This window comes from Centruroides vittatus, unplaced genomic scaffold (genome assembly GCF_030686945.1).
Source record: "Centruroides vittatus isolate TY-2023 unplaced genomic scaffold, ASM3068694v2 scaffold_769, whole genome shotgun sequence".
NCBI classification, from domain to species: Eukaryota; Metazoa; Arthropoda; class Arachnida; order Scorpiones; family Buthidae; genus Centruroides; species Centruroides vittatus.
In genome coordinates, this window is record NW_027122717.1 from 3307808 (window position 1) to 3335368 (window position 27561).

Genomic DNA, 27561 nt, shown 5'->3' on the forward strand with positions numbered 1-27561 from the left:
AATTTATTTTTTGCCAATGCTTCTTAGGGACCTCATATTAGTGGTAAATGTAAAATTAGAAAAGTTTGATTGTATGCAATTGATTGTTTCAAATAAATATATGCTGTTTTAAAAATAACTTTATGTTGATATGTAAACTTTTTATGTATGCATATGATGTAGATCTAGGATAGGACCCATAATCCAATTCCAGCTTGTAAGCATGTGTAATCTGGCATACAGTGTCTTTCAAAATAAATGTAATAAATGAAATATCTTAAAATTGTATTTTGTTCTTCTTAATAAAATCAACTTATATGTAAAGATATGTGTAAATATCACAATGAAGAGCACAAAACTGTTTATGACAATTTTTTTCATTAATTCTCATTTTAATAATACTAAAAATTATGAAAATCTGAAAAAGTTTGGCCCTTATATTTTGTTTGGTCTGATATTTAAAAAGGTTGCATATCTCTGTTTTAAATAATGGAAAAATTCTACAAATGTCAATTAATTAAAAAGATGCATTGTTCAAATAATACTTAGTATTTGGGTTTTTATACTAGCATTTCTTTAAATTCATACAGTTCATTGGGATTTGTGACTGAAATTCATTTAGTCTCATTAACACAATTTGTCTGTTTATAATTTAATTGTAATGAAAAAATCCAGCAACAAGTTGCTTAACTTTTCTAGCAACGTTTAAAACTACATTTGGTGCCATCTGTTATGATATTTCATTAAACATTTTATACCTTTATTATAAAATAGCAAAAGCTTAATTTTGAGGGTAGGGATGGGTTTTATATGAAAACTGTAAATGCTAGTAATGACTAGAATTGTCATTAGGTCTGACCCTACTCAAGATACCTTACTCAAGATGACCCTACACGACCCCCTCTATCTCCCCACCCTCTTGACCTTTAAACATCAAAATTTAATAGTATCAATCCCCTAATACACAAACCTCGCTGAAAAATTTCAGAAATTTTCAATAAAAATCATAGGAGTGAATAGTGAGGTTGTGGCCAAAGTTTTCATCTCTAAAACATGAACGTCAAACATCGCTATCAGCGGTTGTAAGCCATGCTCAACATTTGATGTTCACATTCTAGAAATGAAAACTTCAGCTTCAACCGCACTATTGTGATTCAAAGCGGTGAACAACCTTGTGAACCACATACACACAAACATTCATACATACAGAAAAAACCTAAGAATTTTTTTTTCATTTTTTCAATGTTTCAAGATCCTCCGTGTCCAAAAATGTATAAATCTTGGGAGGGGCCATACTTTCCCTCCGTTATATATAACAAAGCCAGGAAAGTAATAAAATGCTACTAATGTTTATTTTTTGCTTAGAACTATTTTCTGAAAACAGAGCACACAACTAGAAAAATATTATCATGTGAACTTTTCTTAGTGGTATTAGTGGCATAAGAATTTGTTCTTCTAAGCCTACTTACTAGTCCATGAATAAATTATCAGTTAGAAAATATTTGCAAAACTTTAACTTTTACGTTATTTCTTCAACATCAGGATGGTCTGAGAACTGTTAAAAACATAATTTAAGGAGAGGGGTTTGCCAAAAGTACATCATCGTACACAACACAGGAGAAGGATCAGAAGTGTCTCAAAAACTACACACTTGATGGATAGTCCCAAAAATACAAAAATCACCTAAAAGATATTCTTCTGAATTCATTTATCAATGAGGTTTTTCCATCTCATTTTTAACACTATGTACAAATATATACTTACTCATTAAGAAAGACACATTTATTGATCTGTTAGAAAGGTAAAGCAGTGAAAATGCAGATTAATTCTGATAGCACCTACTAATTTCATTGTTTGAATTTCTCATATATATTTATTTTTATTTTAATTTAAAAAAAGGTTAAAAAAGTTTTGATTGTCTGAACATAATTTATCTGAACATTTTTAGAGGCCAAATAAACTGCTGACTTATTGGATATGTAATTAATTAATTACTAAATAATTTGTCTGGAGGTAGGACGTTATGCTGCCATCTCATACCACATATAAAATTTAAATTAAAAATTTTCTGGAATAATAAGTTTAATTTATTATTACTATTGAATCTAGTACAAGATGTCAGCATAACTTCCTATCTCTAAGCAAATTATTTAGTATTTAATTAATTACATGGTCATATTATAGCCTGATAATTTGGCAAGTCATTTGGCATTAACTATAAACTGGGGTTTTTTTAGTTGATATTCATGGATTTTTAGAAGTACTATCTATAAAATGTTATGAAAAAGACATAGTTACTAATCAGAAGACAACTAGAAATGATTCACTGATATTTATATTAGATTTCATTATTTACTTATTTATTGAGAATACATCATAATTTTCAAAATAACAATTAGAAGTATTTATTTTTATTCTAATATTTAGAAATAAATAAATAAAAAATATGAAGAGATGTATGTGTAATATTCTTAGTGTTATGTTGGTGAAATGACAAATAATTAAATTAAAGTTCATTTATTGTTGTAAACATCCCACAGAGCAAAACTTGTAAATTATCTGTATCATTTACATTAATTTCTAGAACAAATTAGGGCACTACTTCTCATTAATTTGTCCTAAAAAATGTTTACTCTTATTAAACTATTTGAAATGCTTATAAGTAAACCATAATAAATACTAATAGTAATAATAGTAAATTTATGTTGTTATTAAATTTAGGATGTTTACCTATTGTATCACAGTTTGAAATAGAGAATGCATTGCTTAGTAAAACAGCTTTAATACAGTTTAATAAGTAAACCGATGACATAACCTGTTTCAAATAAAACAGACTGTCATTGGTTTGCTTAGCCAACTAAACTAAAACAGCTTTACTAGGTAATGCATCCAGAATTACTGTATTTCAGTTATATGTGATATCTATCAATACTAGTTTACTTAATTCATCAGTTTGTGCAATATGTAAATTAATTTCCTGCTCTAGGATTTTTATTTAGTATGCTTGAATTTTTATAATATTTTTATATGTATGCAATTTTGCAGTATGCAATTTTGCAGTATGCAATTGTTTTATATTATTAAGTAATATTTATTCAATATCTCTTCCTCTAATTAGAACATATTTATATGTATTTAAAACAGTAAAAAATACTAGTACCGTGTATGGGGAAGATGCTTCTAAACTCCAAATATGTCAAATGTGGTTTTGGAAGTTTTGTTCAGGAAATTTTGAACTAAAGGATACAAAACATATAGGCACCCAAAAGCTGTTGAAGAGAAATTGTTAAAGATTGATGAATAACAACTCATGAATTTGCAACAGATCTTAGTGTGTCACAGACACTTATTGTTGAAACACTTGAAATGGTTGTAAAACATACTGATGATTGTGTTCCTCAAGCATTTTTTTTTTTTCCACTTATGAAGGAAAACGAATTGAATTGAGTATAATTTTGTCTGACGAAAGTAGACAGCTGTAAGGTTTCATTTTATTTTAAACTGGTTACTCACTCTTATCTTTGAGAACTTTTTTACAGATGAATAAAAAGATTAAAGTTAAAATAAAAATATTTGTTATTAACCAAAAATTTGTTCTAGTGGGTGGTGATTGTTTGGTCAAGTACTGTATTTGATTAGCACAATTTTGATATATATGGTAACATTGAGAAATTTAATTAATCGCATTAATCAAGGGATACCTACAGTAGGTAATCTGTATATAGCAGAAACCTTCTACTACAGAAAAAAATGAAAACAGAATATTAATGATGTGACCAGACATGCAGAAATATTAGTGATTGAATGCTTTCTTGGGAGTAGAAATTTCTTTGTCATAAATGGCATTGAAATGATAGTGTATACAGTATCAGACCAAATATCTGGTTGTCAAAAAATACCAGAAAATTGCTTATTTTTGAAATTGGCTAGTTTTGAATTTGACAGGCTATAGTACAGCTGTAGTTTGCCACAGGACTGCTTTGTTTTGGGTTCCATGGAACACATCATACAATGCCAATTCCAGTGCAACTGCTGGCATACAGTGCGATAAATATAATTTTGTTCTTCACTTTCCATTTTTTATTTTCTATTTTAAGTATATATTTAGTCCATATCAAGAAAACCAGAAATCGGGACTATTTCTGGTCCCAAGCTTCCCAGATATTGATCTGTACTGATCTGAACTACAGTATCTGATACTGTACTGAAAACACATCATCTCTAGTCCTAAAAAAAATTTATTACATTACTATTAATTTTAACCTACAAATCACGTCACATAAGACTATTATAAATGTTCTATACTACTTAAGTAGCATTTCAAAATAAGTTATATTACATTATAACTTACATTATAACATACTGTGGCATCACCATTGTGCCACCATGGATATATTGCAAGAATTATGAAATTGCAGAACTATAGAATTGAGAATATGAGCAATTATTTATGCTGGGCTGTAATTTTTAATTTATTTAATTTAAAATATATGCTCTCCACCTCAAATTAGTAGTATCTTGCCCCTATATCATATTTTTCCTTTAACACTAGAGTTGTGTCTGTCATCTATTAATAACTGCTTTCAGGAAAAAGTTTTGAATTGAAATAACATGACTTCCGGTTTGCATCAAAAGTTTGTATATAGTTAATCAGGGCCTCTGCCCTAAGGTTTCCATATCTAGTCTCATCTGTCATCTATCTAACTCCATTCTTGAGATAAAGAAAAGCTGGACAGACGGATGACAGTGGGAATTTATAGGTTATAATTGATTTTGAAATAACTAATAGAAATTCATTCATAATGCCTACTTTCTTAGTAATTGTTAGTGTTTTCATATTTTAAATTATAAAGAGTATTTTCAATCATTTTTATACAAGTTTAAATTTTTGCAATGTAAAGAAAAAAGAATGTTACATGTATTGTGAGAAAATATCTTTTAAAACTGATAGGATTTAGGTGATAAATTTGACCCAAGAGGCACCTAATGCCTCCCTCTTGGTCAAATTTATTATTATTATAGTTATTATATAGTTTGATGTCATATGGCAATATGGCAGTCTATGATTACCAAGAAATGCTTAATTATAGGAGTCTTGACTGTTATAATTAATTTTCAAGTGGTAAAGTAGGTGAAATTTTAATTAACAAATTGTCACAAAACATTTGTGTCCTTAAGACAAATGTAGAGTCATCACAAACCTATCTGAAAAGTAATCATTCTGTATGGACTTGTGTCTAATGATGGTAAAATTATTTATCTAGCCAGATGTACATGCATGGCTGTACAGTACATCTAGATAGATAACCCAGATCAGCCATTTTCTTCTTAAATTTTTATCACATGGAAACGAATGTAACTGGAACAATTAAATACACTGACAATCTCAATGCAGCATGTTCGTGTTTTCATGTATATCACATACACTTTCAAACCACTTATAAAGCACTCTCTGGCTATTATGGTAGCCAACCACTGCACAATATCCACCTGCACTAGTTTTAAAAAACATGCCACTAATAAAAAAATAAAAATTGCAAACCTACACTAATGACTAGCAGTATCTTAATGGCTGCCAAGACATACGTCCTCGTGTGACAGAATTCAAAAACACATTCCAGAAACTTGTGGATATAAATACGCGTATATGATGGGATAAGGCAGCATAACAAGGATGATCTGTCAAGGAAGTACACCCGAGAGCAACAATCTATCAAGTTTCTATTTAGAAAATTGACTCTTATTTAGATATTAGGCAAATGAAGCAAACTCTGGAAAAAGCCACATAGCTAGCCTGTCAGTCCAGGTACTTTACGTATCAGGACTTGCAGTTAGCATTCAGATATTTTATCTATTTGGCCACTGGCGGGCACCTGCAGACATATATACATAAGTCTATTGTATATAAAACAGATCCGATATCTATTGCAAATTTTGAAATTTCTTAAATCAAATGACCCCAATGTCAAACAAGCATTATTTGGGTTTTAATTAAACAAGAAAAATGTAGTTGTTAACTGAAATTTGATAGAAGTTACTTTTAGGTCATTTACTTTTATATATGTATACACAAATTACTTAAAAATAACTTCTATCTGAGATTTTTATCAGTTATATAACTATTGCCCAACCATCGTCGGTGTTGCTTGAAATTAAATAGTTGTTTTACTATTTAATTCCTTGTTTATCCTATGAATTTTCTCCTCACCCAATCGCTCTTACACTTTTTCTTTTAAAGGCTCCAATCGTTGCAACAGTTGCTTTTCTACTTCGGTCCACTTGGTATTGTTACCCCTTAAACGACATTCGGATGACGCTAGATTTAATAAATTCGGGACGAATAATATGGATAAAAATAGTAATGTCTCTGCAGACATATTTAAATTGCTTTCCAAATATTAAATGTTGACACAAAAACAAGGAAAACAAAACGACATTTTCATTGCTTCGTTTTGAAGGCGACCTCTATCAAAGTTTAGTGTTGCCAAGGTCTAAAAGACATTTACCTTAAAATTCGTCAAAAATCCCTAAATTTCTTAAAGATTATTTAATTTAATAAAAACTATGTTGTAATATTAAAAAGTTGTTAGTATCTATTACTGTAACAATTTAAGTCATCACTGTTTTTTTTTTTCTTCTTGCTGCCCTTTTTTTTTTTTAACTCTTTTCGCCTTGTGGGCACTAAGAGGGCCTCTTTTAGAAGGCCCATTATGGGTTCGGCCAGGCCCACAATGGGGCAACCGGGTGGTGAGGGACGGGGCCTGACATATCCGAACGGACCACCCCCCGAAAAATTCCTGGGGATTATTCGACCCGTTCGGATTCGATCCCGGGTCCCCCAGAGCGGTAGGCTGCCACCTTGACCGCTCGGCCATCCGGCCGCTTCTTGCTGCCCTGTGAGCACTAAGAGGGCCTCTTATAGGAAGCCATTATAGGTTCGGCCAGGCCCACAATGGGGCGGAGGGGTGGTGAGGGACGGGGGCCGACATATCCGTTCGGACCACCCTCCGAAAATTGCTCAGACAGGACTATGCACTATCATCTATTTTATTCAATATTTATATAGAAGAAACTACTAGGGAAACTAACTATAATGGTATAAACATAAATGGTAAAATCTTCAACACAATATGTTTTGTAGATGACGTAGCTCAGGTGTTACAAACTGTGAACAAGCGCTATAGAAGGCAATAAGAGACCTTGAAGGTGCATTAAAACTTGAAAATAAATCATAAGCAGATAAAAGTAATGATTTGTCCAAGAGGAAATGAGACATGCTAAAATAACACTAGTGGGAAAGGAATTATACAGCAGTGGCGTGCCGTCATTGGATGCGGTAAAAGTGCCGCTTCCCTTGTATTTTCTAAAATATAAATTTTCATATTTTAACATTGTTTGAATTAATTAAAATTAATATTTTATTATAATTACATTATATATCTTATTACAAATTTCTATACTACATGTGAAATAAACGATAAGATTGCTATTGTATATTCGAATATCAGTGGCGGAATGGAAGCGATGTATTGTCAAAACCATATAACTATTGTATTTCATAACTTAAACTGACAAAATACAAAGAAATAGTTTTGAGTATAATAATTTGGCCACCCACTGTAGGTGTAAAGATGATATTACTTCATGAGCAATTGGAGATAGAGAAAATTAGCATTGGACGTCATGAATCTTGGTTTTTCGTCTTCGAGATAATGCTTTTCGGCTAAATGATACAAGCTTTAAAGAACTTTGTCGTTTTTCGAAGCCATTACTATTACATTTCGAAGCCATTACATTTATGCAATGAATTACGAAAAAAGCTAGAGCTAGGGCCGAATTTACAAGTAAGCTATGTAAGCTATAGCTTAGAACCTCGAGTTTCAAAGGAGCTCAAAAATTTCTACAAAAAGAAAATTGAAGTCAAATTTTGTAATTTGTTTTTTACAAACCAACAAAATATACGTTACTTTTTATTTTGTGTAATATTTAATTATATTAATAACCAATATTGTTTATATTATATTTCTAGTGATCCCATCTTTTTAATATAAAATTTATTTGATTTTTATAGGTAGATTTTCTTAACTTTTAGCAGCTTTTTTGTCACCGAAAAGTGACGAAAACGAAATTTTTAATGTTTTCCTTTTTGAATTGTACCAGTGGCGTGCCGTCATTGGAAGCGATGGAAGCGCCGCTTCCACCTTCCAATGACCTTCCCTTGTATTTTATAAAATATAAATTTTCATATTTTAACGTACTTTGCATTAATTAAAATTAATATTTTATTATAACTGCATTATGTATCTTTTACAAATTTCTACACTACATGTGAAAAAAACGATAAGATTGCTATTGTATATTCGAATGATTGAATGGCGGAAGGAGTGTCGAAACCGGGTCAGTTTCCAATCAGCCAGATTATATAGGCTTTGTCACATGCGGTTTACAGAGCACCAACCTCACCCGGTTTAGCTGGTAGAAGCGACACACTCATAAAGAGTTTTACTTTATATCCCGGAGCAGTTGTGGGCTCTTAGCCACCTGCCTATCAACTTCCAAGCAGCCAGATTATAGGCATTGGCGCATGCGCTTTACAGAGCACCAACGTCACGGTTTAGCTGGTAGAAACGACACACGCGTAAAGAGTTCGACTTTATATCCCGGAGCGGTGGTGGGCTGTTAGCCGCCTGCTAGATATTCGGCCACCCTCGCCCGATTATGTGAATCACGAGCAGACTAGATCAACGGCGGACAACCCCCGGCCCGCGGGCCAGCTACGGCTCGCGAAAAGTTTCTATCCGGCCCGCGAGATCTTTAATAGATTATTAAATTGGAAAAATAACTAATTAATAGTTATTTTTCCAATTCTTTGTAATTTTCGAAAACGATAAGAGAAATAAATGTAGTAATTAACTTTTTATTTATTTATTTCATATTTGCAGACTAAAAAAATTACGAGTCACAAGAAGGCGTCAATTAACTACTACGGAGCGGAAAAAAACGTAAAATTTATTCTGGCCCGTGTTATAAAAAAGGTTGCCCACCCTGAGACTGGATTTATAACTTAACCCAACCGATAGGAATTTACTGGCGTGTTTTTATGATAGTTCTGTATAGTTGACAGGAGATTAAAAAAATCCATTAAAATATTTGATATATTTATTCTGCGTTTATTCCGCTCTCCCATCTTATATTACTTACGGATTTCAATGTTAAACCGGTGATATTACGATTTAGTATGTCCCATCTGTAAGGGGATGCAGAAAAAACGTGTACAATTCTAGTACAGTGTTAAAAATTAACTGTTACTTTGGCAGCATCATTTACAACCAAATTTAATGAATGAGACGTACAGTACATACAATGGTACAAAAAAAAGCTCTAGAATTTATTTTCCTTAAATTTACGATTTATATATCCGTTGTCATAAAAATTTGTCTTTCCACTGTTTTCCCAAGACTACAGATATTCAGGTACAAAGTAACTGGTTTCGACTTATTTCTACTTAAGAAGTGACTAAATAATTAAGAGATTAGGGAATGGGGACATAAATAAAACCCTGTTGAAAGAGCCAGAATTTTACTTCAACAAAAGCTTAATAGAACCAATCACTCGCTCAGTACAGTGGGAAACTGATTTCCGTGTACACCTGGTATTAAAACGAATTAGTTAGAAAACGAATGACTATTAAGTTTAACAAATTTAGATTTTTACAGCTACGGTGAGAAACGTTTAAAATTTACAACAGCCCTGTGGCGTCCTTTGAGATATACTAGTGATGCGACAAAAGAGGCATTTGACATTGACCGGTATCGGCACCCTCGGGATTTGGCACGCACACACTCACTACACACCTACCTGGACCGTCACTAGTTCCATCCATTAGCTACTCGTATCAAGATATTTGACTAAGTGGATTGTTTTAAGATTTAAAAAGTAAAGAATATTTTATGTTATTTTTATGTACGTTTCTTTACAAAGCTATATTTTAATTATAATTTTCTTTAAAAGTATATTAATACAATCGAACAATACATTGTACCAGGTATGTATATCCACCGCACATTTTATTTCACCGAGTAAGTTTTTATAATTTATTTTTAATTTTAGCCCTTATATCGTGGCTAGCGATTCAGAATGTAATTGTGATATTAAAATACATTTAGAGAAGTCTACAGTTTTTACTGGCTTATCGAACAAATGAATACGAATGGACCCTAGACCAGTAATTCTTAACAGGGGGGCCGCGGCCCCTGGGGGTCCATAAGAAGTTTGCTGGGGGCCGCCAAATTATGCAAAATTTCCTTCAGAATATAATAAAAAGAAAATTGATGTATAATCTGAATATCGTATTGAAAAGTGAAATAAGAAAGATAAAGTTTTCCTATTTAGTTTTTATTTATTTATTTTGTATTTCTTCCTACATACAACTTTGTTAGTACAGAAGAAATAAATGAAATATGCTACTTACACCGCAGTATTTACTTCTTTTATTCCAAAGCAATTTTAAGAAACTATTAATGCTTGGAATTTTAAAAATAATTAGGAAAAATAGTAGGCTTTGAAAATTTAAATATTTTTGCAAAAGATATACAAAATCCTTACGACAAGTGGGCGTTTTAGTTTTAGTTTAGTTTTAGCATCGACATTGGATCGATTTATCGACATGTTTCTTATTTTATTTTCCGTTAAAAATTAATGAGTTTTCATGTTTAATTGTGAAGTTTGAATGTTATTTAAATAGATAATGAAATAATAAAGTTATGATTTACATTTATTATATAAAAAATAAAGCAATAATAAAAAAATCAATTTATTATAGATAAATTATCAAATATAAATTATTATTAAAAAATGGGGGTCACAAAAAAATTATGAAATATTTGGTGGGCGGCGAGTATAAAAAGGTTAAGAACCACTGCCCTAGACCATCACTGACGCGCAATTAACTGATTGCCCCTGGAAGTCGGCTTCTTACAGAAACACAGCTTCCCTGTCATCAAATGTCCACGGCATCGCCACTGATTCATTTTGTATTTGTTTTACTTTTTTAAAAGCATGTTTTCCTAAATTGTGGCCCACCGTAATGTTACGAGTGATCAAAGTGGCCCGCAAAACAATTTGGGCTGGCCAGGCCTGGACTAAATACACGACAGCGTAATCTGAGTAACTCTACATGCATTTTTACACCTTTTTTTTAGATTGTCTATTTCCCAAAGATTTTTTTTTAAATCGCATTTCAAAAAAATATGATGAACCTCAAAAACATACTTTACGAAAATGTTACTCATTTTAAAATATTTGTAAACGTATTCTTTATAACTTTTTTCTTTTCATTTTCGCGTTTGTTTTAATGTGTTCTAATGTTTTTTTTCCGTTACATCTTTTTAGCTCATTTATTTATTTGTTATTACTTTCCTGGATGTTATATATCACACAAGAAAAGTATGGTGATCGGTCATAAAATGACCCCCCCTCTAGATTTTTAATTTTTGGAACTCTGGAAACTTTTTGAAACGTTGAGAAATGAACAAAAAAATTCGGAGGTAATTTCTGTATGTATGGATGTTAGTGTAAAGGGGGCACGATTTTGTTTACCTTTTAATCTTAACTCAGGTGCTTTGTAAAAAATTTCCGAAATTTTGCAGGGTTTATTAGGGGATTGATGCTATTAAATTTTGGTGGTTAAAGGTCGAATGTCTCCATTAGGATCAGACTTAATTACGATTTTATTCGTTATTAACATTTACGATTTTTTTTTTATAAAACCCATCCCTGCGGTAAAAATTAACCTTTTTCATAATAGTTAAAAATATAAAGTTTTTAAATAAAATATAACAGATGGCGCCATCAAATGTTGCCGGGAAAGTTAGGCAACACGTTGCCGGATTTTTTGATTTTATTGTCAAGCAGAGGGTGGACATCTTTTGTCTCAATCACACTTCCTGTTATAACTAAAATAAATAAATTCTGCAGTTTATTAATAATACATGTACTGTACAACTGTATACTAACATATTACCTTATTATATTACCTGTATATTATATTACTAACACATACAAACTATATTGCAAATTCAGTAAGCATTAGCATTCTCATAAGCTGATCACTTCAAAATGAGAGCAATTGGTCATAGAATTCCCTGTACTCCTGCTTCATATACTGACACATTGGCCTTTAAATCTTCCTTTCTTTTGTTATTGAAAATAATCTACCGTAAAAAATGGGAAGTTGTAGAGTGGGCAGAACTGTAAGGTGTTTGGCTCTTCCTTTCCTCAGGATGACATACTGCTTCCAAGGTTGCAGTAAACTGTAACTGTTGTGAGCATACACAACAGAAGAGTCATCACATAGAAATTTGAACCATATTCTTCGTGTAATTAAATTGTATGTAATAGTCCTAATATGTAGCAATTTCCACTCACCTGACAGGGGCAGTTCTTTCCATGTAGCTGTTTTCTTCTTCAGCTTTGGTATGGCTGACATCTCTCAGCCTCTTCCTTTTTAATATCCTTCCACTCAGACATGTTAATCTTTCATTTTCTTGACTTTTTGACATGATTTAGACTGCTGGATGAAATGTGAATAATCTCATTGTCAACCATCTTGTTTGCCATACAACAGTGCTTCCCTAAAATCATTCAAGTGTCTAAACACAAGTGCAACACAATTAGATACTAATAGGCCAAATTTCCTATCTAGTCTACTAGTAGGCTAGATAGGAAATTAGGCCTACTAGTATCTAATTATATGAAGGAAGTACTATACATGCAATGTTCCATAAAAATGTCGCCTTTCCTAAAAATATGCCATACAGCATTGTTCTGGGGCATACTTCAATTGCTCAAGCTCAATGCATGGAAAAATAAATTTAGTTTATTTATATATAACACTGAAGACAAACTCTGCCCAAAAGGGACCACCATTTTTTTCTGTGTTCCAGACAATACACGTTCTTGGTGACTGATTTTTCTTTTTAGGCTGCTTGTCGCCAGAAGTTAAAAAAGTCTTTTTAAAAAACACAAAATATATCAAATGAAAATTACAAGTAATTTCTAAAATTTCTTTTTTAACTTCTGGCAATAAGCAGCCTAAAAAGAAAGGTCAGTCACCAAGAACTTGTATTGTTGGAACACAGAAAAAATAAATGGTGGTCTCTTTCGGGCAGACTTTGTCTTCAATGTTATAAAATAATGATCTCCATCGGACAAACATTCACAAATTAGTTTATTTATTCAAAGTTAAGACTAATTTACCAGATTTATTGTTATTAAATTGCATACTTGGAGCATTATGTATACTGCATTTGATTGAGATTTACCTAATAGTTATTTTAACAGAGAGATGTAAACACTTTAAATATGATCAACATGTAGAAAAACACTATATTATTAGAATAAATTATTTTTATATGAGAGATAAAGCTCAAAACTTGCAACTGTTTGCATCTAAAATTAAAATTATTATATTATTGAATTCTATAATCTTCAAAAACTACTTGGATTAAATAAACATTTAATAACTTTACATAAAATTATTACAAAAGACATGTTTGTGAAATTTCAAATTTTCTTATATGAATTCTTCTATCAGACAAATATGAAACTGCACAATAAACAAATACAAGAAGAATTTAAAGAAATTGATATTTTATAATCCACTTCTTATAGGAGGTGAAACCAAAATTACTCCATCTCCACGAACAAAAAGCATTTGGATGTTCCTTTTTGTAGTCTACATAAGAAAAAATAATACATTTAATATTAAATAGCTTCATATTAGTGAACATATTTAATTTTTCAAAACTTAAAATTTTAATTTATACTATTTAACTTTATTATATGCAATATCACATATTCGTGTAGCAGCAGACATTTACACAGAAACAAGAGTTCCCATTAAAATTTGACAACACATAAATAACTATTCCCTAAATGAGATTTGAAATTAAAATCTAGTAAATAACATCTTAACAAATTTTACTGTCAGATCAGCTAAATAGTAACCATACATTTTTAAAACTAATTATAAACTATAATAAACATAACTACAAATTATTCATATAAATACATAGATTCAGGGTTAGTTTGAATGTATCAATAGAATTAGTTGTAAAAGATTAGCAAATTAAAATAACAATTATAAATAATTTTTAATATTTCAGGATTCAAAGCATAAACTGAACAAGTAAATAGTGCTCTACATCTAAATTAATTACAGTACATTCTTCATAATCTGGCCCTTACTAATCTATCATCTCAATTTTCTAGCATATCCACAGTGAGCCTATGCACTTCTGTTTCTGTGAAAATGTTAATTATACCACACATCATATTTTCATGGGTTTTATGTAAGTATAGAGCAAGTTGGAGTACAGTATATCATTTGCACTAGGCATGCTGTCAAAGTGGACAGATGTCCAGTCAATTTCCTTGTGCACAGACAGCCATTCTTTACATTGTTTTTACCATAAATGAATTGACTTGCTGTTGATGGTATATTTTTTTGCTTATTCTGCTCAGAAGCAACATTAATGGCAACCACTATTAACAATGCTTTGTTGCTCACACATGAACAACTCTACATCTGCACACAATGCCTTCTCTCTTGCAGAGACAGCCATTTTCACTAAATGCAGTCAGGTGACAGATATATAGAAAAGTTTACCATTGGCAGAATAAAACAAAATTTTCATAGTTTCTTTGTGTCACTGTGTGTTTTACTAAAATAAAGTTAATAACCAGTGTGTACAGATTTCTTTAAACACCAGAGATCTTTTTGACTAACCCTATACATTTATGAAAAAACTGAGTGATTAATTTATACATATATTTAAAAAACTTTAGATGCAGAAGTTTGTTAATTTGATACCTACAGGATCAATTGGTGTCAATTAATCAAAAATGCCAAATTATTGAATGTTTTTGTATTTTTTGCAAAATTTGATAAGTTAAATGTGATCCAAATGTTACAGATATTGCCATGCATTTTGTACCACAGTACACTGTGTACACTTCCATTTTGTTTACTCATGCTGAAGATGATACAGTGCATGACTATACTGTTATCACAGTATATGAAAAAATGTTAATGAACATGTTATTGCTTGGGGTCTTTAAGCACACCATGTGCCAAAACAAATATTAATTTGCAGAATACTAACATGCCATTTCATTGGCTATTTTTCAATGGATGCCAGATTACTGGACATTCTGGATCATCAAATGCTGAGTCAACAAATTTCTAGTGTATTATATAATATATAAAAATTTTTTCAGTTTATATTATAGATATTATAACTAGTGATGTAATGAATAGCATATTCATCCTCAGCCGAATATTGGCCATTCGGCCACGCTCCTGGCCGAATGGCCAAATATTCAGCCAAACTATTCGGCTTGATTAACGCACGTACGAAAATTGGTGCGCAAACCGCATTATGGCAAGGATCGCAAACCCTGCTCTCTATTGGCCCGCTGTCACTACAATATTTTCTTCCAGTAGGCCTAAATTATTTAAATTAATTAATTAAATTATAATTATTAAAGTTAATATGAGATAGAGCCGAACGTCTACCTCTAGCAGAGCCGTAACTAGGGTATGGCCAACATGGCTCCCGCCATAGGCGCCGATTTAATAAAGGCGCCAGCAAGGTTTTGGAATAATATGTATTCGAAATTAATAACACAAAAAAACTTCTATAATTATATTTATATAGTATTTATTATCTGTAATTTTTATGAACATATATTTCAGAAATAAACTGCCATTTTTATTTTTATTTAATAACAAAAATTAAAAAGGCGCGCCATTTTTATTCTTGGCCATAGGCGTCCAAAATCCTAGTTACGACACTGACCTCTAGTGCCAAATTGGTTTATAATTTATGTAATAGCCGTAAATAGCCCGATATGATTCGGCAGTTGTTGGTATTTAGATGTAAGTTATAATTTATAAGTTATTTTATTTGCAATCGATCTTTTTAACTCTTTAATTAAGCACTAAAATTTTGTTTTTACTATGTATTTGTAGACTGAATAGTACCATAAGGATATATTTTAGTGGGGACATATGGTCTAGTTTCTCCCCAGTTGTGGAACAGATCAAATATATTATATACTAGTTACTCATCTTCTAGAAATAGATAAATAATTCTTTCATTAAATATGATAAGTTTCGAATAAAACATTTCGTAAATCATTTTAAAATATCGTAAAAAATATAAAAATATATGCGAATACGAATATAACATAATTAACTAAACAATAACATTAATGCCTGATACATTCTAACCTACATGCCATCAATGCCATTAGATATCGGGCTATAATATTATTTTAATTACGAAATAATTTAATACTAGAGTTAGACGCTATTTCTTATTAACTGTAATAATTATAGTTTAATGTTCAGCATTAATAAAAGTTACCAAAATGATTAATTTACTGTGTTTTTGTTATTTCTTCCTCCTGTTTTTAGGTATTCGGTCGAATAGTGATTAAATATTCGGTATTCGGCCAAATAATGATTTAAATATTTGGTATTCGGCCGAATACCAGGTAGTAACTGAATATTCGTTACATCACTAATTATAACAGAAATATATATTTTAGAAACAGAATCTTATTTATTCTATAATATTCTATATGAGATATAAGAGTAATTTTAACCAATTGCAATATTTTTGTAACAGTTTGTGTATATGTATTACACCATAAGCTTCAATTATGAATATTTCTGAACAGCACAAATAGCTATTATAAAGTATTTATGTAAAATGAAAGTATGTAAAACTGTCTTAGCATATATTTATATCTGTAAGCTGGTTTATTATGAGCTAGCAGGTAGGCCCGGCGTTGCTTGGGCAAAAGTAACGATAGCAAAGATTAAAATTATTACTTTATAGTCACAAAAGAAAAAGAGTAATTTCATCAACAAACTAAGGTAAGGTCAAATTTGAAAATCGAATGTTCTAATATTGTTTGATTTTCATGACTTGTTCTGATTATATCGTTCAATTTTCATTGAATGCTCTAAAGAAGAAAGGTCGAGAAAAACCGAACTAATGTGTTTAAATTTGAAAATCGAATATGTTCTAATGTATTACTCTTTTCCTTTCTTTCTTTTTTTTTTTCCTCCAGTGCCGGTAAATCTTGCACGTCGCTTTCTCTTGTTCTCCATTGTTATGTGACACTTCCATTGTTACTTAACATTTCCATTGTTACTTCACACTTCCATTGTTACTTACACTTCCATGTTGATGGAGAGTATTTTCGAAAAAAATCCCTTCTTAGTGTGCGTCTCTCGTGACGTACCCTAACTGTGTACCAAATTTCAACTTTCAACTCCTAACCGTTTGGGCTCTGCACTGATTATTATTATATTATTATTATTATGAACTCGTCTCGAATTATATATATATATAGATTAATAACAAAATTATATCTTATATAATGTGTCCATTTAAACATCTTTCCAATATTACATAAGCGTATGTGCAGTGGCGTAGCTATGGTTCTCCAGGCCTGGTGCGGAACCAGATTTTTGGACCCCTGAAAAAATTTTTCGGCAGGGGTGTCCTTTTTCTGTAATGGTAATCGGGAACATCCAAATGAAGACAAGTAATTTTTTCTATAAATTTTGGCTTTTGAACTTATTTAGTTAAAAACATTGTGTTTAGACGTTCAATTTCTTTCATTTGATGAGTGATGCATTAGGTATTTTTTTGTTTTGTTTATGTAAATGGAAAATATTTTTGTGTAATGGTTTATATAGTGTATAACTAGATTACAGTTGAGTTGCTGGTTTTCCTGTGTACCGTATTTTACAGACTATGAGACGCACTTTTTTCTTCGAAAAATTGCCTCCAAAATTCAGGGGCATCTTATAGTCCGTAGCATCTTATAGGTATTTTTTTTATTTAAAAATTGCTTAAAAATTAAGGTGAGTCTTATAGTCTGTAAAATACGGTAATAGGGGCCCCAGGTTGAGCAATCAAATGCCAAATTTTGCTTTGTTCTGATTGCCGTGAAAAATTTTTCTGGTCTTTTTTCTTGTGATTTTGGGGCCCCGTGGACTCCCTTCGCTTTCCATGGGCCCGATGTGGACCACACCTACTGCACCCCCTAGCTACGCCACTACATATGTGTGTGATGCATACACTCATACAATGCTGGAAAATGTGCATCATACACTTTAACACATTTTATGGATCAACAAGGTATTGTTTTCCTAGAATGGAGTGTATAACCATTACAGTGTGCACTATTGGGCAGTGTGTGTTCTACAATGCACCCAATATAAGCAACACCAAATGTCTGGTCCTAAACAGATGATATAGAATTTGGGATGAGCAGCTTTTTAGTCTCATATTCATTGATGGTCCTCTGATTAATGATTGATATCTAAACATTCTAGATACTATGGTGGATGAATGACTTCATGACTTGCAATTGATGCAACTACAGTAGTTTGATGTCAGCACAATGGTATTCAAGCTCATCCCTAGAGAGATATGTATGAGTCTTGCAGAAAAATTTGGCAACTGATTAACAGAGCCAATTCCATGACCAACAAATGTCTTCTCTGCATTTTTACCATGGAGTTACTTAAAAACATGTGCATGGTACTTATCCAGCAGTGCCACAAGCTAATGGGCAGATGCAGATACAATAGATCCATGAAATGGTGATACCAGGAATGTTAGATGCCATTCATAACATCATGCTTGACTGTATCTTTATATAAATTGTTTTGAACATGTTCTCTAACAAAATAAAGCTCACTTTTTTTGTACCAATTTCTGCAATGTTGTCTTTATCCTTTACAGTCAATTATTTGTGTGTTTTGCTAAAATGTCTTAAATTGCTTTCCTTTAGTTATTTTAGCACTGGACCAAGAAAGCACCAGCAATGCTGGGAAGATCTTATTTTGTTTAATTTTGGAAAGATCTCTTTTGCTAGGATGTTTAAGTGGATACCTTGTATATTTAAGTATTTTTACAAAGAACCTTAATCCACCAGTGGTGTAGCGAGGGGGTGCAAGGAGGTGTATCATGCACCGGGCACCACTCGCAGAGGGGCGCCCAAATGGTCTCCAAGACAAACTATATGTGTTTCTGGAGGGGAGAGAGGGGCACCAATAAAGTGTCGGGCACCAGTTATGTTTGCTACACCACTGTAATCCACATAGGATAATAAATAAACAGAACAGTAATTTTAATAATTACAGTTATCATGTGAAAATAATAAATGTTATACAGTTATGCATTTCAAAAAAATACAATCCATAAAATCTTAAAAATATATTAGTCAATGTATTGATGGAGAAAATCTTTAATAAATTTCTAAATATTCATTATTTCAAATTTTATAAAAGGAAAAATCTTGATATAATTAGCCTTCATTTGTATTACATAAAATTTCCATCTGATAAAATTTATTATTCAGTAGAAACAGGCAGTAAAATACACCAGAATTTTCTGATTATTGATGATTACTATTAGAGCACACTCTTGCTAATCTGACTCATAATAATGTAAAATATCCCATGTGAGTGCCTATGCACTTCCAGTTTCCATGAAAATGCTAATCATGTCACAACCCATTTTCCTGTTTATTCAAATTTCACTTCTCTGTACAGTATTGTATGTCAGTGCACTGTATTCTTTGCCCACCTGCCTCCAAAAAAAAAAAAAATCAGTACCAAAGGATGACAGATTACATCATTCATTGCCTTTAGGCCTATACATTCTCAGTAATTTGGTATCTCTCTATGCAAGGAATGGCTGGAATAGCAAGAGTATTTGTATTAAAAAAAAAAAAAAGAATTAGATCAACTTGTTTCCATTAAATCCATGTTTGTGAAAAATAATTATAAAGGTATGTGAAATATGAATATACTTTTTTTATACAAATATATACAATTAATTTCTTTAACTATTCAATAAAAGAACTTAACTCCTACTTTACCAACAGATGATTAGACAATGACTTTAACAACAGATAAACATTGCAGGATTAACAGCTAATTTATAGCTGTTAAGTATGCAATTTGTCTGATTGTGTCTCTATTGGTAAAATGGGGGATTAGTCCATTAATATAGATTTTAATAAATTATAAGATATATATTTATTTACCTTATAAACTTCTTCATATGTTTCTTCATCAATTTCTACAGTTGTAACAGTTTCTTCCACATCACCAAGAATCATATTTAAATGTTGATCATAAGCCTAAAATAATGTAATTTAATTTAAAAATGAAAAATAAATACATACAGAGTGTCCAAAAAGTCTTTCTATAGTGGATATTGTAGGTTTTAGTAGACCGCTTTCATTTAAATTGGTTTGTGATGAAATTTGTACCATAGGCAGCATTGTATCCGCTTCATTATTCCAGTCTCAACTTGTTTAGGTGGTTTAATGTGCAGTTTGCATGTCACAGTGTCTTTGTTCAGTATAACCTATAATACCTGCTACGAAAAGACTTTTTAAACATCCTATATATATATAAACACACACATGCACATGTATGAAGTCCTGAGTAAGACCCAAGCTCAGATATTGGAATTTTAATGAGTGTCTGATTGAGAAGTTGAACTTTGACTCTAGCAAATAACAAAATAAAGATGAAATGGGAAAAGAAAACAAAACACTTTTGGAGAAAAGAAAATGTCATGTGAAAAAAGTTAAAATTTTTAGTAGTGAGAAGGGTCATAATGTGCTAAAATACAAGCAAAAGTTCTAAAGTTCACGAAGCATTGCTTGGTTGGAGTTGAGATGCGGTGTCAAATTGTATATTGACAAACAACCTTTCTTGCAGCCTGATCTGATAATTTCACCTGGATACAGAGAAAAGATCAATTAGAAAATGATGAGTAGTAGTCAAAACCAATCGGAGCATTTAATTTGGAGACAAACTCTATAAAAACCCACATTTCAAGAGCATGGAGACTTTCTTTTCCCAAATATGGCGACACACAATCATCTTGTCTTGTCTTTTCTTTGCACTTGTGTTCTGATTACCACATATATCACACCTTTGTCTGTATCTTCAACTCAACGATTACCATCTGTCATATCTCCAGTCATCAATGACATTGCCCTGAGGCCAACGAATCATCAGAGTAACATAACCAATGACTTAGCCTCTATTCTGGACTTTCCCAAGAACACCAAGAAGACATTGCCTAAACACATCTTTCAAACTGAGGAATTTTGTAAACATCTTTTGAGTTATTAAAACAGGTAATATAGTAACCATGGAGTCTGCATCAATGCCTGTCACACCCATATGCGACCCCCTCACACCTCTGTTCATCCTGAATTGAAACCATTCCTATTGGCAATCTCACACATGCACATGTACAAACAAACAAAATCATTTAAAACATATATCATCATTTTTAAATAAGAAAATTATAAATTAAAACATCTCAAAAATTTATAAATTTATTGTCTAAAATTCAAAAGAATTGTTATACATTATTATTAAATTAGAAGTCTACTTAAATTAATAAATTATTATCTATCACATTAAAGGATAAAAACTATATTCTGATAGATCAGGGATCGGCAATCTTTCAGTGATGTTGTGCCAAACCTAAGTTATAGTGTTATTCCCGACATGATTCTACCAGATATCTTTATCAGATATCAATGAGAATGAATAAAGATATCTGATAGAAAACTTGCCAAGTGTCTTTGAAGAAAAAACACACAACATTAGTGTTTATCAAGTCTAAATTATAGAACAAAACATGGTTTCATAAAACAAATCAATAAATTTTTTTTATTACCGCGACAGCCTAGTGTGGCCTAATCATGAGGGCCACAGGCAGAGAAAACTAAACCTGGGGAAAAAACCTATGAAACATATCGGAAAATTCCGGGAAAAAAATTTTACATAGGTATTTTTCAATTAAATTAAAATAATTATTTTACACAGTAAAATATATGTATGTTTACAATAACCTTATTTTTAAATGAAATTTACAACTTCCTAGTTGAAATCTAGTTGAAAGTACAGTATTTTGTGTAAATTTTATAAATCATCAAATTGCCTACTTTTAAAAGGGGACCCCACTGTATTTGTGCCCACAGGCCTCTAATTGTTAAATCTGGCCTTGGTCATCTAACAGGCAACACAGTGAGAACTGCTTGCCTATCATTTTAGTTCAAAATACAAGAAGTTTTATATTAAAATGATAAGCAAGCAATTCTGTAAGAGCACTCACACTGAACGTTTCGCTTCATGCAGTCCGTTTTGCAACTTTTTTAAAATGATGTCAATCCTGAAAATTTCGGGATCAGGTAAACTTAATCCCGAAAATTTCAGGACTAAAAAGTGATCGGAATCCCGAAATCAAATCCTCTACTTTGGACATGCATGCCAAAGGTTACATTGGGGTTAGCCCAGATGTAACCTTTCGATATATTATCAAAATAATAGTTCAGTTCTTATCTATGTCAAATATTTCTTCTTTTTCTTTAAGTCTTGATTTCACTCTTTTGATATATAAGAGAAAGAATTTTTTTTTTTTCACTTTTGCCTTTTTCCACTGTTTGGGTATTAAGAGGGCCCTTTTTCCATATTGATTGTGGGTTCAACCAAGCCTGCAATGGAGCCTGATGATGAGAGATGGAGTCTGACATATCCAGGACAAATCACTTGTGAAAAATTCCTGGAGAGCTACTCAACAACAAGATTTAATCCTGGGTCCCCAGAGCAGTTGGCCAATACCTTACTGTGATGTATTTCACCCATAATGATAGCCTTATTTCAAAAATTGCTATAAACCACAGTTCAGTTATGATAGAATGTATGTATTAATGTCACTAAACGAATGCACTAAAATTTTCTTATTATAATCACTTTGGAATTCCCCTATATTCATGATAACTGGGGGAGGAGTAAGTAAAATAAAAAAAAACTAATTAAATACTGGACATTCTGGTTTTATTAACTCTGACATTAAAACAGAGATTTCCAATCTTTTTCTTGCATTGACCCCATATAGAAAATATTTTTTGCAATTAGTGGTCATGTATTTGTATCAGAATACAAATATCAAGGTGTAAAATTAATATTAACTAGGACATCGTGAGACTTTGTCATATCACAATAGAATTGAGATGACGCCTCGAGGTGGATACAAAGAAGCGATCCTCGCACTTGTTAGAAACAGTGATGACAATCCTTTTACCCAATGGTTGCAGACAGGAGAACTTTGCACTTTCTGCCACGAAAGAGGCTATCTTTTCATCTGCCAGTCACAAAATAGACAATCCTTGCCCAGGCACATAGAGACAATCCTTTTACTTACCAACATGAAGACATAATCCAAGAACAAAGCAATCGGTGCCAATGCCCACCAGTGATTAAGTGGATAAAACCACCGAACACTGTTAGTTGGTTGTGAGATTGTGCCTGGACAAAAGGCAGGATACATGGAGTTTCCCAAGTTTTCTTCATGTTAGTAACACCTGAATAGGGGCCCAGTTTCCCATACATTGCCATACATGAACCAAAACTTAAAACAATTGATGAGTTAGTGCTGTGGAAATTATCTCAGTTCTTCAAATTCTTAAAATAACCTGATTTTCCATGACTTTAAGTGAGAGTTTTTAAAACACCTGACATTTACTTGACCTACCTGACCAGTACACACCTGGAACTGTAAGCAAAAACAAAGTATTTCTGCATTTCATTTGTTCCAATGTCTAACATTCATTTAAATTTAGCTAACGACATATATTTAATTTAAACTGATTTTGAAATACTCACGTGAAGTCTCCCTCTCAATTCTCTGTCATTTCTCATTTTCACATAGATCCTCTCGTCCAAACTTAATCTAATGAGGTCTAATGGTTCCTCGACTGAATTTGTCGGACCCTAAAATGTAATATTGTTATTTAAAAAATATCATTATAAACAAGTCGCAATTAAAAATACAAGCTTCTATGGTTTAATCCGTACCTGCTCATTGTCATCCGCCATTTTTTTAAAATGAAGGATGAGTGTTGCCAATTACTGTCACTTTCAAACTTGTATTAAAATATAAAAATTATTACACTATCACTGGTATGGAAATCTGTAATTATAAAAATTAAGTGTAATAATAATAATTAAAACAGTATATAAAATAAATAACAGAAGAAATATAAATACAGTAAGAACCCGCTTAACGCTAATTCAATATAATGCGGTCTGCTCGACGCCTTAAAAAAAAAAAAAAACGCTCAAAATTTACGCCGATTCAAATTATCGCGGCATTTCATCAATCGTTCGTATATAATACGATTATTTACAAACACGAACCAATCAGCAAAGGGTGATAATTCATAAAGTACTTTATAATAGATTTAAAGTATAATAGTACTTAAAATGACAGTGTAATAGTACTTTAAAATAGATTTAAGGAAAGTACACTATGTTTGTTTTGTGCAATTTTGGAAAAAATATAACATCGTGGATGCTATAGGAAATATCGACTTGGATGGCAAGAATTAACTGATAAATGCATGAACGAAGTGTGGGAGAAGTTCTGGCTGAAGGTATCCAAGAATTCTCAACGAGAAGGGCCTATCGCTATATCGTTAGGTTGACCAAATTGTCAACCTAATCAATACAGCATGTAGATGAGCAGGATATTGAGAAGTTACTGCAAGTTTCTGGTGAGAGCCTTATCAACAACGACCTTCAAGAACTGGCAGAACAAGGAATTCGTGTAGAACTGGAAAATAGAGATTCTGAAAACGAAGAACCCAAGGAATTTCTCTACAGATTTCCTTAGTGAAAGTTTGGTAACGATAACCAAAAAATCGTCGATCAAATTGTAGCGAATGATTCAGATTTTGAAAGAAGTGCAAAAGCAAAACGAGGCGTTTTGGATGCGATCTTCTGCTATCGACAATTGCTTAAGGGGAGAAAAGCGACAAATGAAACTAGAAGATAAAAACGAAAATCAAGAATTTCAGAAGAGCCAAGGCCTTCGTCACAAAAAATGAACTTTACACTTCTGTGTGCAGTGCCGTAACTAGGCAGTTGCAACAGGTGCACCCGCACAGGGCCCACTTGGAAGGGAGCCCAAAATGCATGTATATGTTTTATTAATTTCCCAAACCTAATTAGTTAAGGGGCCTAAATGCAATTTCTTGCACAGGGCACAGGAATGGCTAGTTACGGCACTGTCTGTGTGCATATGTTTATGTGTTATTTAACATATATTATATGCAAATTAATATAAAAAATAACTTAAAATTATAGTAAAATCTGTTTATTTTGGTCGCGTGTTCCCATTTCTCTTTTTACTCTACGTTAAAATGACTTCGTTTAATGCTGTTTCGCTTAGCGCTTTGTCGTCTAGGAACGTATTCCCCGCGTTAAGCGGGGTCTTACTGCTTATTTATAGACCCACTTCATAGTTATCCCTGCTTTAGTTTTTCTTTATTGTTTATTATTTCATTAACTCAAAGTTGGCTCATTTTAAGAATATGGCTGGTCACAATTACAAGTAGTCATGATCAGTGGTGATACTCAGCGGGTTCGCACAGGTTCGGCCGAACCCGTTGTTAAAATTTTCAGTTTTCCGAACCTTGTTAAACACACGGAACATTTCTCAGTGTTTTTTTTAATAATATATTAAAATATACGTATTATACTCTGTAATACTACTAAACTAGAGTCTTATACCCCGTTCGCACGAGCATTTCAATCTAGATTGTGAGCAAGGTCGGGGACTATGTCTTGGCGCGATCTCTCTCGACCGTTTCAATCTCGACCGAAACGAGGTTTAATCGCGATCGATTCAAGAGAGTTCTTGAAACTAGATCCAGTCATAAGAGAGATCCCGGAATTCCACGCATGCGTGAAAATACAAGATGGCTGCGGAACACGTGTCGGGCTATGAACAGCGAAATTAAAAGGATATCGTATTTCGAGAGATGATGACATCTGTCTATTATCAGCAGTGCCATTCATTTCTCTGCCAAAAAAAAAAGGTCGACAGCACTAATATACTATTGTTACCTGGTCTTCGCCCAGGGTTCGTTACGTTCCAAATACGCCACTGATTATTAGATATATCGCAAGAAAAGGTATTGTATTTATTTCTAGCCAAAACTTCCATTTCCTTTGTCGGTGATTGTCAGGGAAAATTTTTCTGCTAGCGAACCTTTGTGAACTATTTCGAATATCACCACTGGCCATGACTCATATTGGAGTTAAGCAGAATGGGTGAGAAATGAAGGGACAATGGAGCTCCATGTTTATAGAAAATTGAATTCAAAGGAAAAAGGAATTTAACCCTTAACTAAGATGGTGCGAGTTAAAATGACCCAACTTAGTTTTCTTTTTAATTTTTGAAGTAAATAACAAGACATTTCTTTCTTTAACCCTTTATTGAAATGTTTCTAAACAAGACAAAATATTCTGTAGCGATAAGTTAAATGCATTTCTAAACGTTCTTAATTTTACTTTCCTGGCTGTTGTGTATATATAACAAGGGAAAGTATTGGGATTGTGTCTAATTTGACCCTTAAAGTTTTTTTTTTTCTTTTTGCAAATCTACACGTTTTGAGACTTCCTGAACTAAAACAGTAAAAAAGAAAGGCAAAGATATTCCGTGTATGTGTGTCGGCGTCTATAACAAACGAAATTTGGCATGGTATCTTGTGTATTTTTAAAAATTCTTTTCGCCTTGTGAACACGAAGAGGATCTCTTTTAGCACACCCATTATGGGTTCAGCCAGGCATACCATGGGCTTGGCCGAAGGTGGTCAGGGACGGAGCCAACATATCCGGACGGACCGCCACTTGAAAAATTCCTAGGATTCTTTGACCCGTCCAGATTCGATCTCGGATACCCAGAGCAGTAGACTGCCACCTTGACCACTCGGCCATCCGTCTGATATGACCTTCTTTGTAATAATTAAAGAAAATCTAGAAAATAGCTAAATTCGAGATGAAACAATCTAGCAATTAGATAAACACTTATCTAATTGCTTAAATCTCAAATTTAGGGGCAAACAAAATAATCTAGAATTAGATGTGAAATATAGATTCTAAAGTGACAATCCTGCCCAATACGTATTCAGACTTCAATGTTTTGATTTAAAGTAAAATGGCCGTCGATAGTACCTGTCGTTGTCACCAAGAGCACTGTATCTAAGGTCACAGTGAAGTGGCTATATCTAGCCACTGTAGGTCACAGCCATTCTATGTGGTATATTCTAGCTCTATTCTGCCTAGTACAGGAATTAAGTGAACTTAATACATGCGCACGGAGGCCGGAAGTTGCCGTCTCGAGCGTGGAAAAAACGTAGTAAGTTCGTTGTTTAAAAGCTGTAATTCGACGAAGCATTTCTGTTATTTATTTATTTAAGTTTTTGATTAATTCGAAAGTTTCGCGTATTACTCTAAAGTGACCAGATATGTTAGGTTGAAATGCGGGACGCTTTTGTGTTGTGGGAGCTAAAAATGGGGTGGACCTCCAACATACATAAATATATTAATAAAAACTAATTCATTAATAAATAATTTAGTAGAAAAATATATAAATACATAAATGCATAAATAAA

General features: G+C 32.4%; 2 protein-coding genes across 4 annotated transcripts in view; both read right to left on the reverse strand.

Moving 5' to 3' along the window:
• LOC136989770 (cation-dependent mannose-6-phosphate receptor-like) overlaps positions 1-6436 on the reverse strand; it is a 213176-nt gene extending 206740 nt beyond the window's left edge. For all 3 annotated transcript variants that reach the window (XR_010882955.1, XM_067288031.1, XM_067288032.1), the window contains exon 1: positions 6202-6436. Coding sequence is in view for 2 of the 3 variants with exons in the window: in XM_067288031.1 (XP_067144132.1) it covers positions 6202-6356 (155 nt within the window). In the remaining variant the exon portion in view is untranslated. The remainder of the gene's footprint in view (positions 1-6201) is intronic.
• A 7039-nt stretch (positions 6437-13475) lies between these two features.
• LSm3 (U6 snRNA-associated Sm-like protein LSm3) lies at positions 13476-24031 on the reverse strand. The gene is made up of 4 exons (XM_067288256.1): positions 23960-24031; positions 23768-23875; positions 20119-20214; positions 13476-13714 (listed from the first exon to the last, which is right to left on the reverse strand). The coding sequence occupies exons 1-4, from the start codon at positions 23978-23980 to the stop codon at positions 13631-13633; spliced, it is 309 nt and encodes a 102-aa protein (XP_067144357.1). The 5' UTR covers positions 23981-24031; the 3' UTR covers positions 13476-13630.
• Positions 24032-27561: the final 3530 nt, after the last annotated feature.

What these genes read in the sequence shown, in the direction of transcription:
- LSm3 (XM_067288256.1), bottom strand. Translation starts at nt 23,980, where the DNA reads ATGGCGGATGACAATGAGCAG. An exon ending in TGGCGGATGACAATGAGCAG is followed by an intron (nt 23,876 to 23,959) that starts GTACGGATTAAA and finishes ATTACATTTTAG; the next exon opens with GGTCCGACAAATTCAGTCGA. An exon ending in AATTGAGAGGGAGACTTCAC is followed by an intron (nt 20,215 to 23,767) that starts GTGAGTATTTCA and finishes ACATTATTTTAG; the next exon opens with GCTTATGATCAACATTTAAA.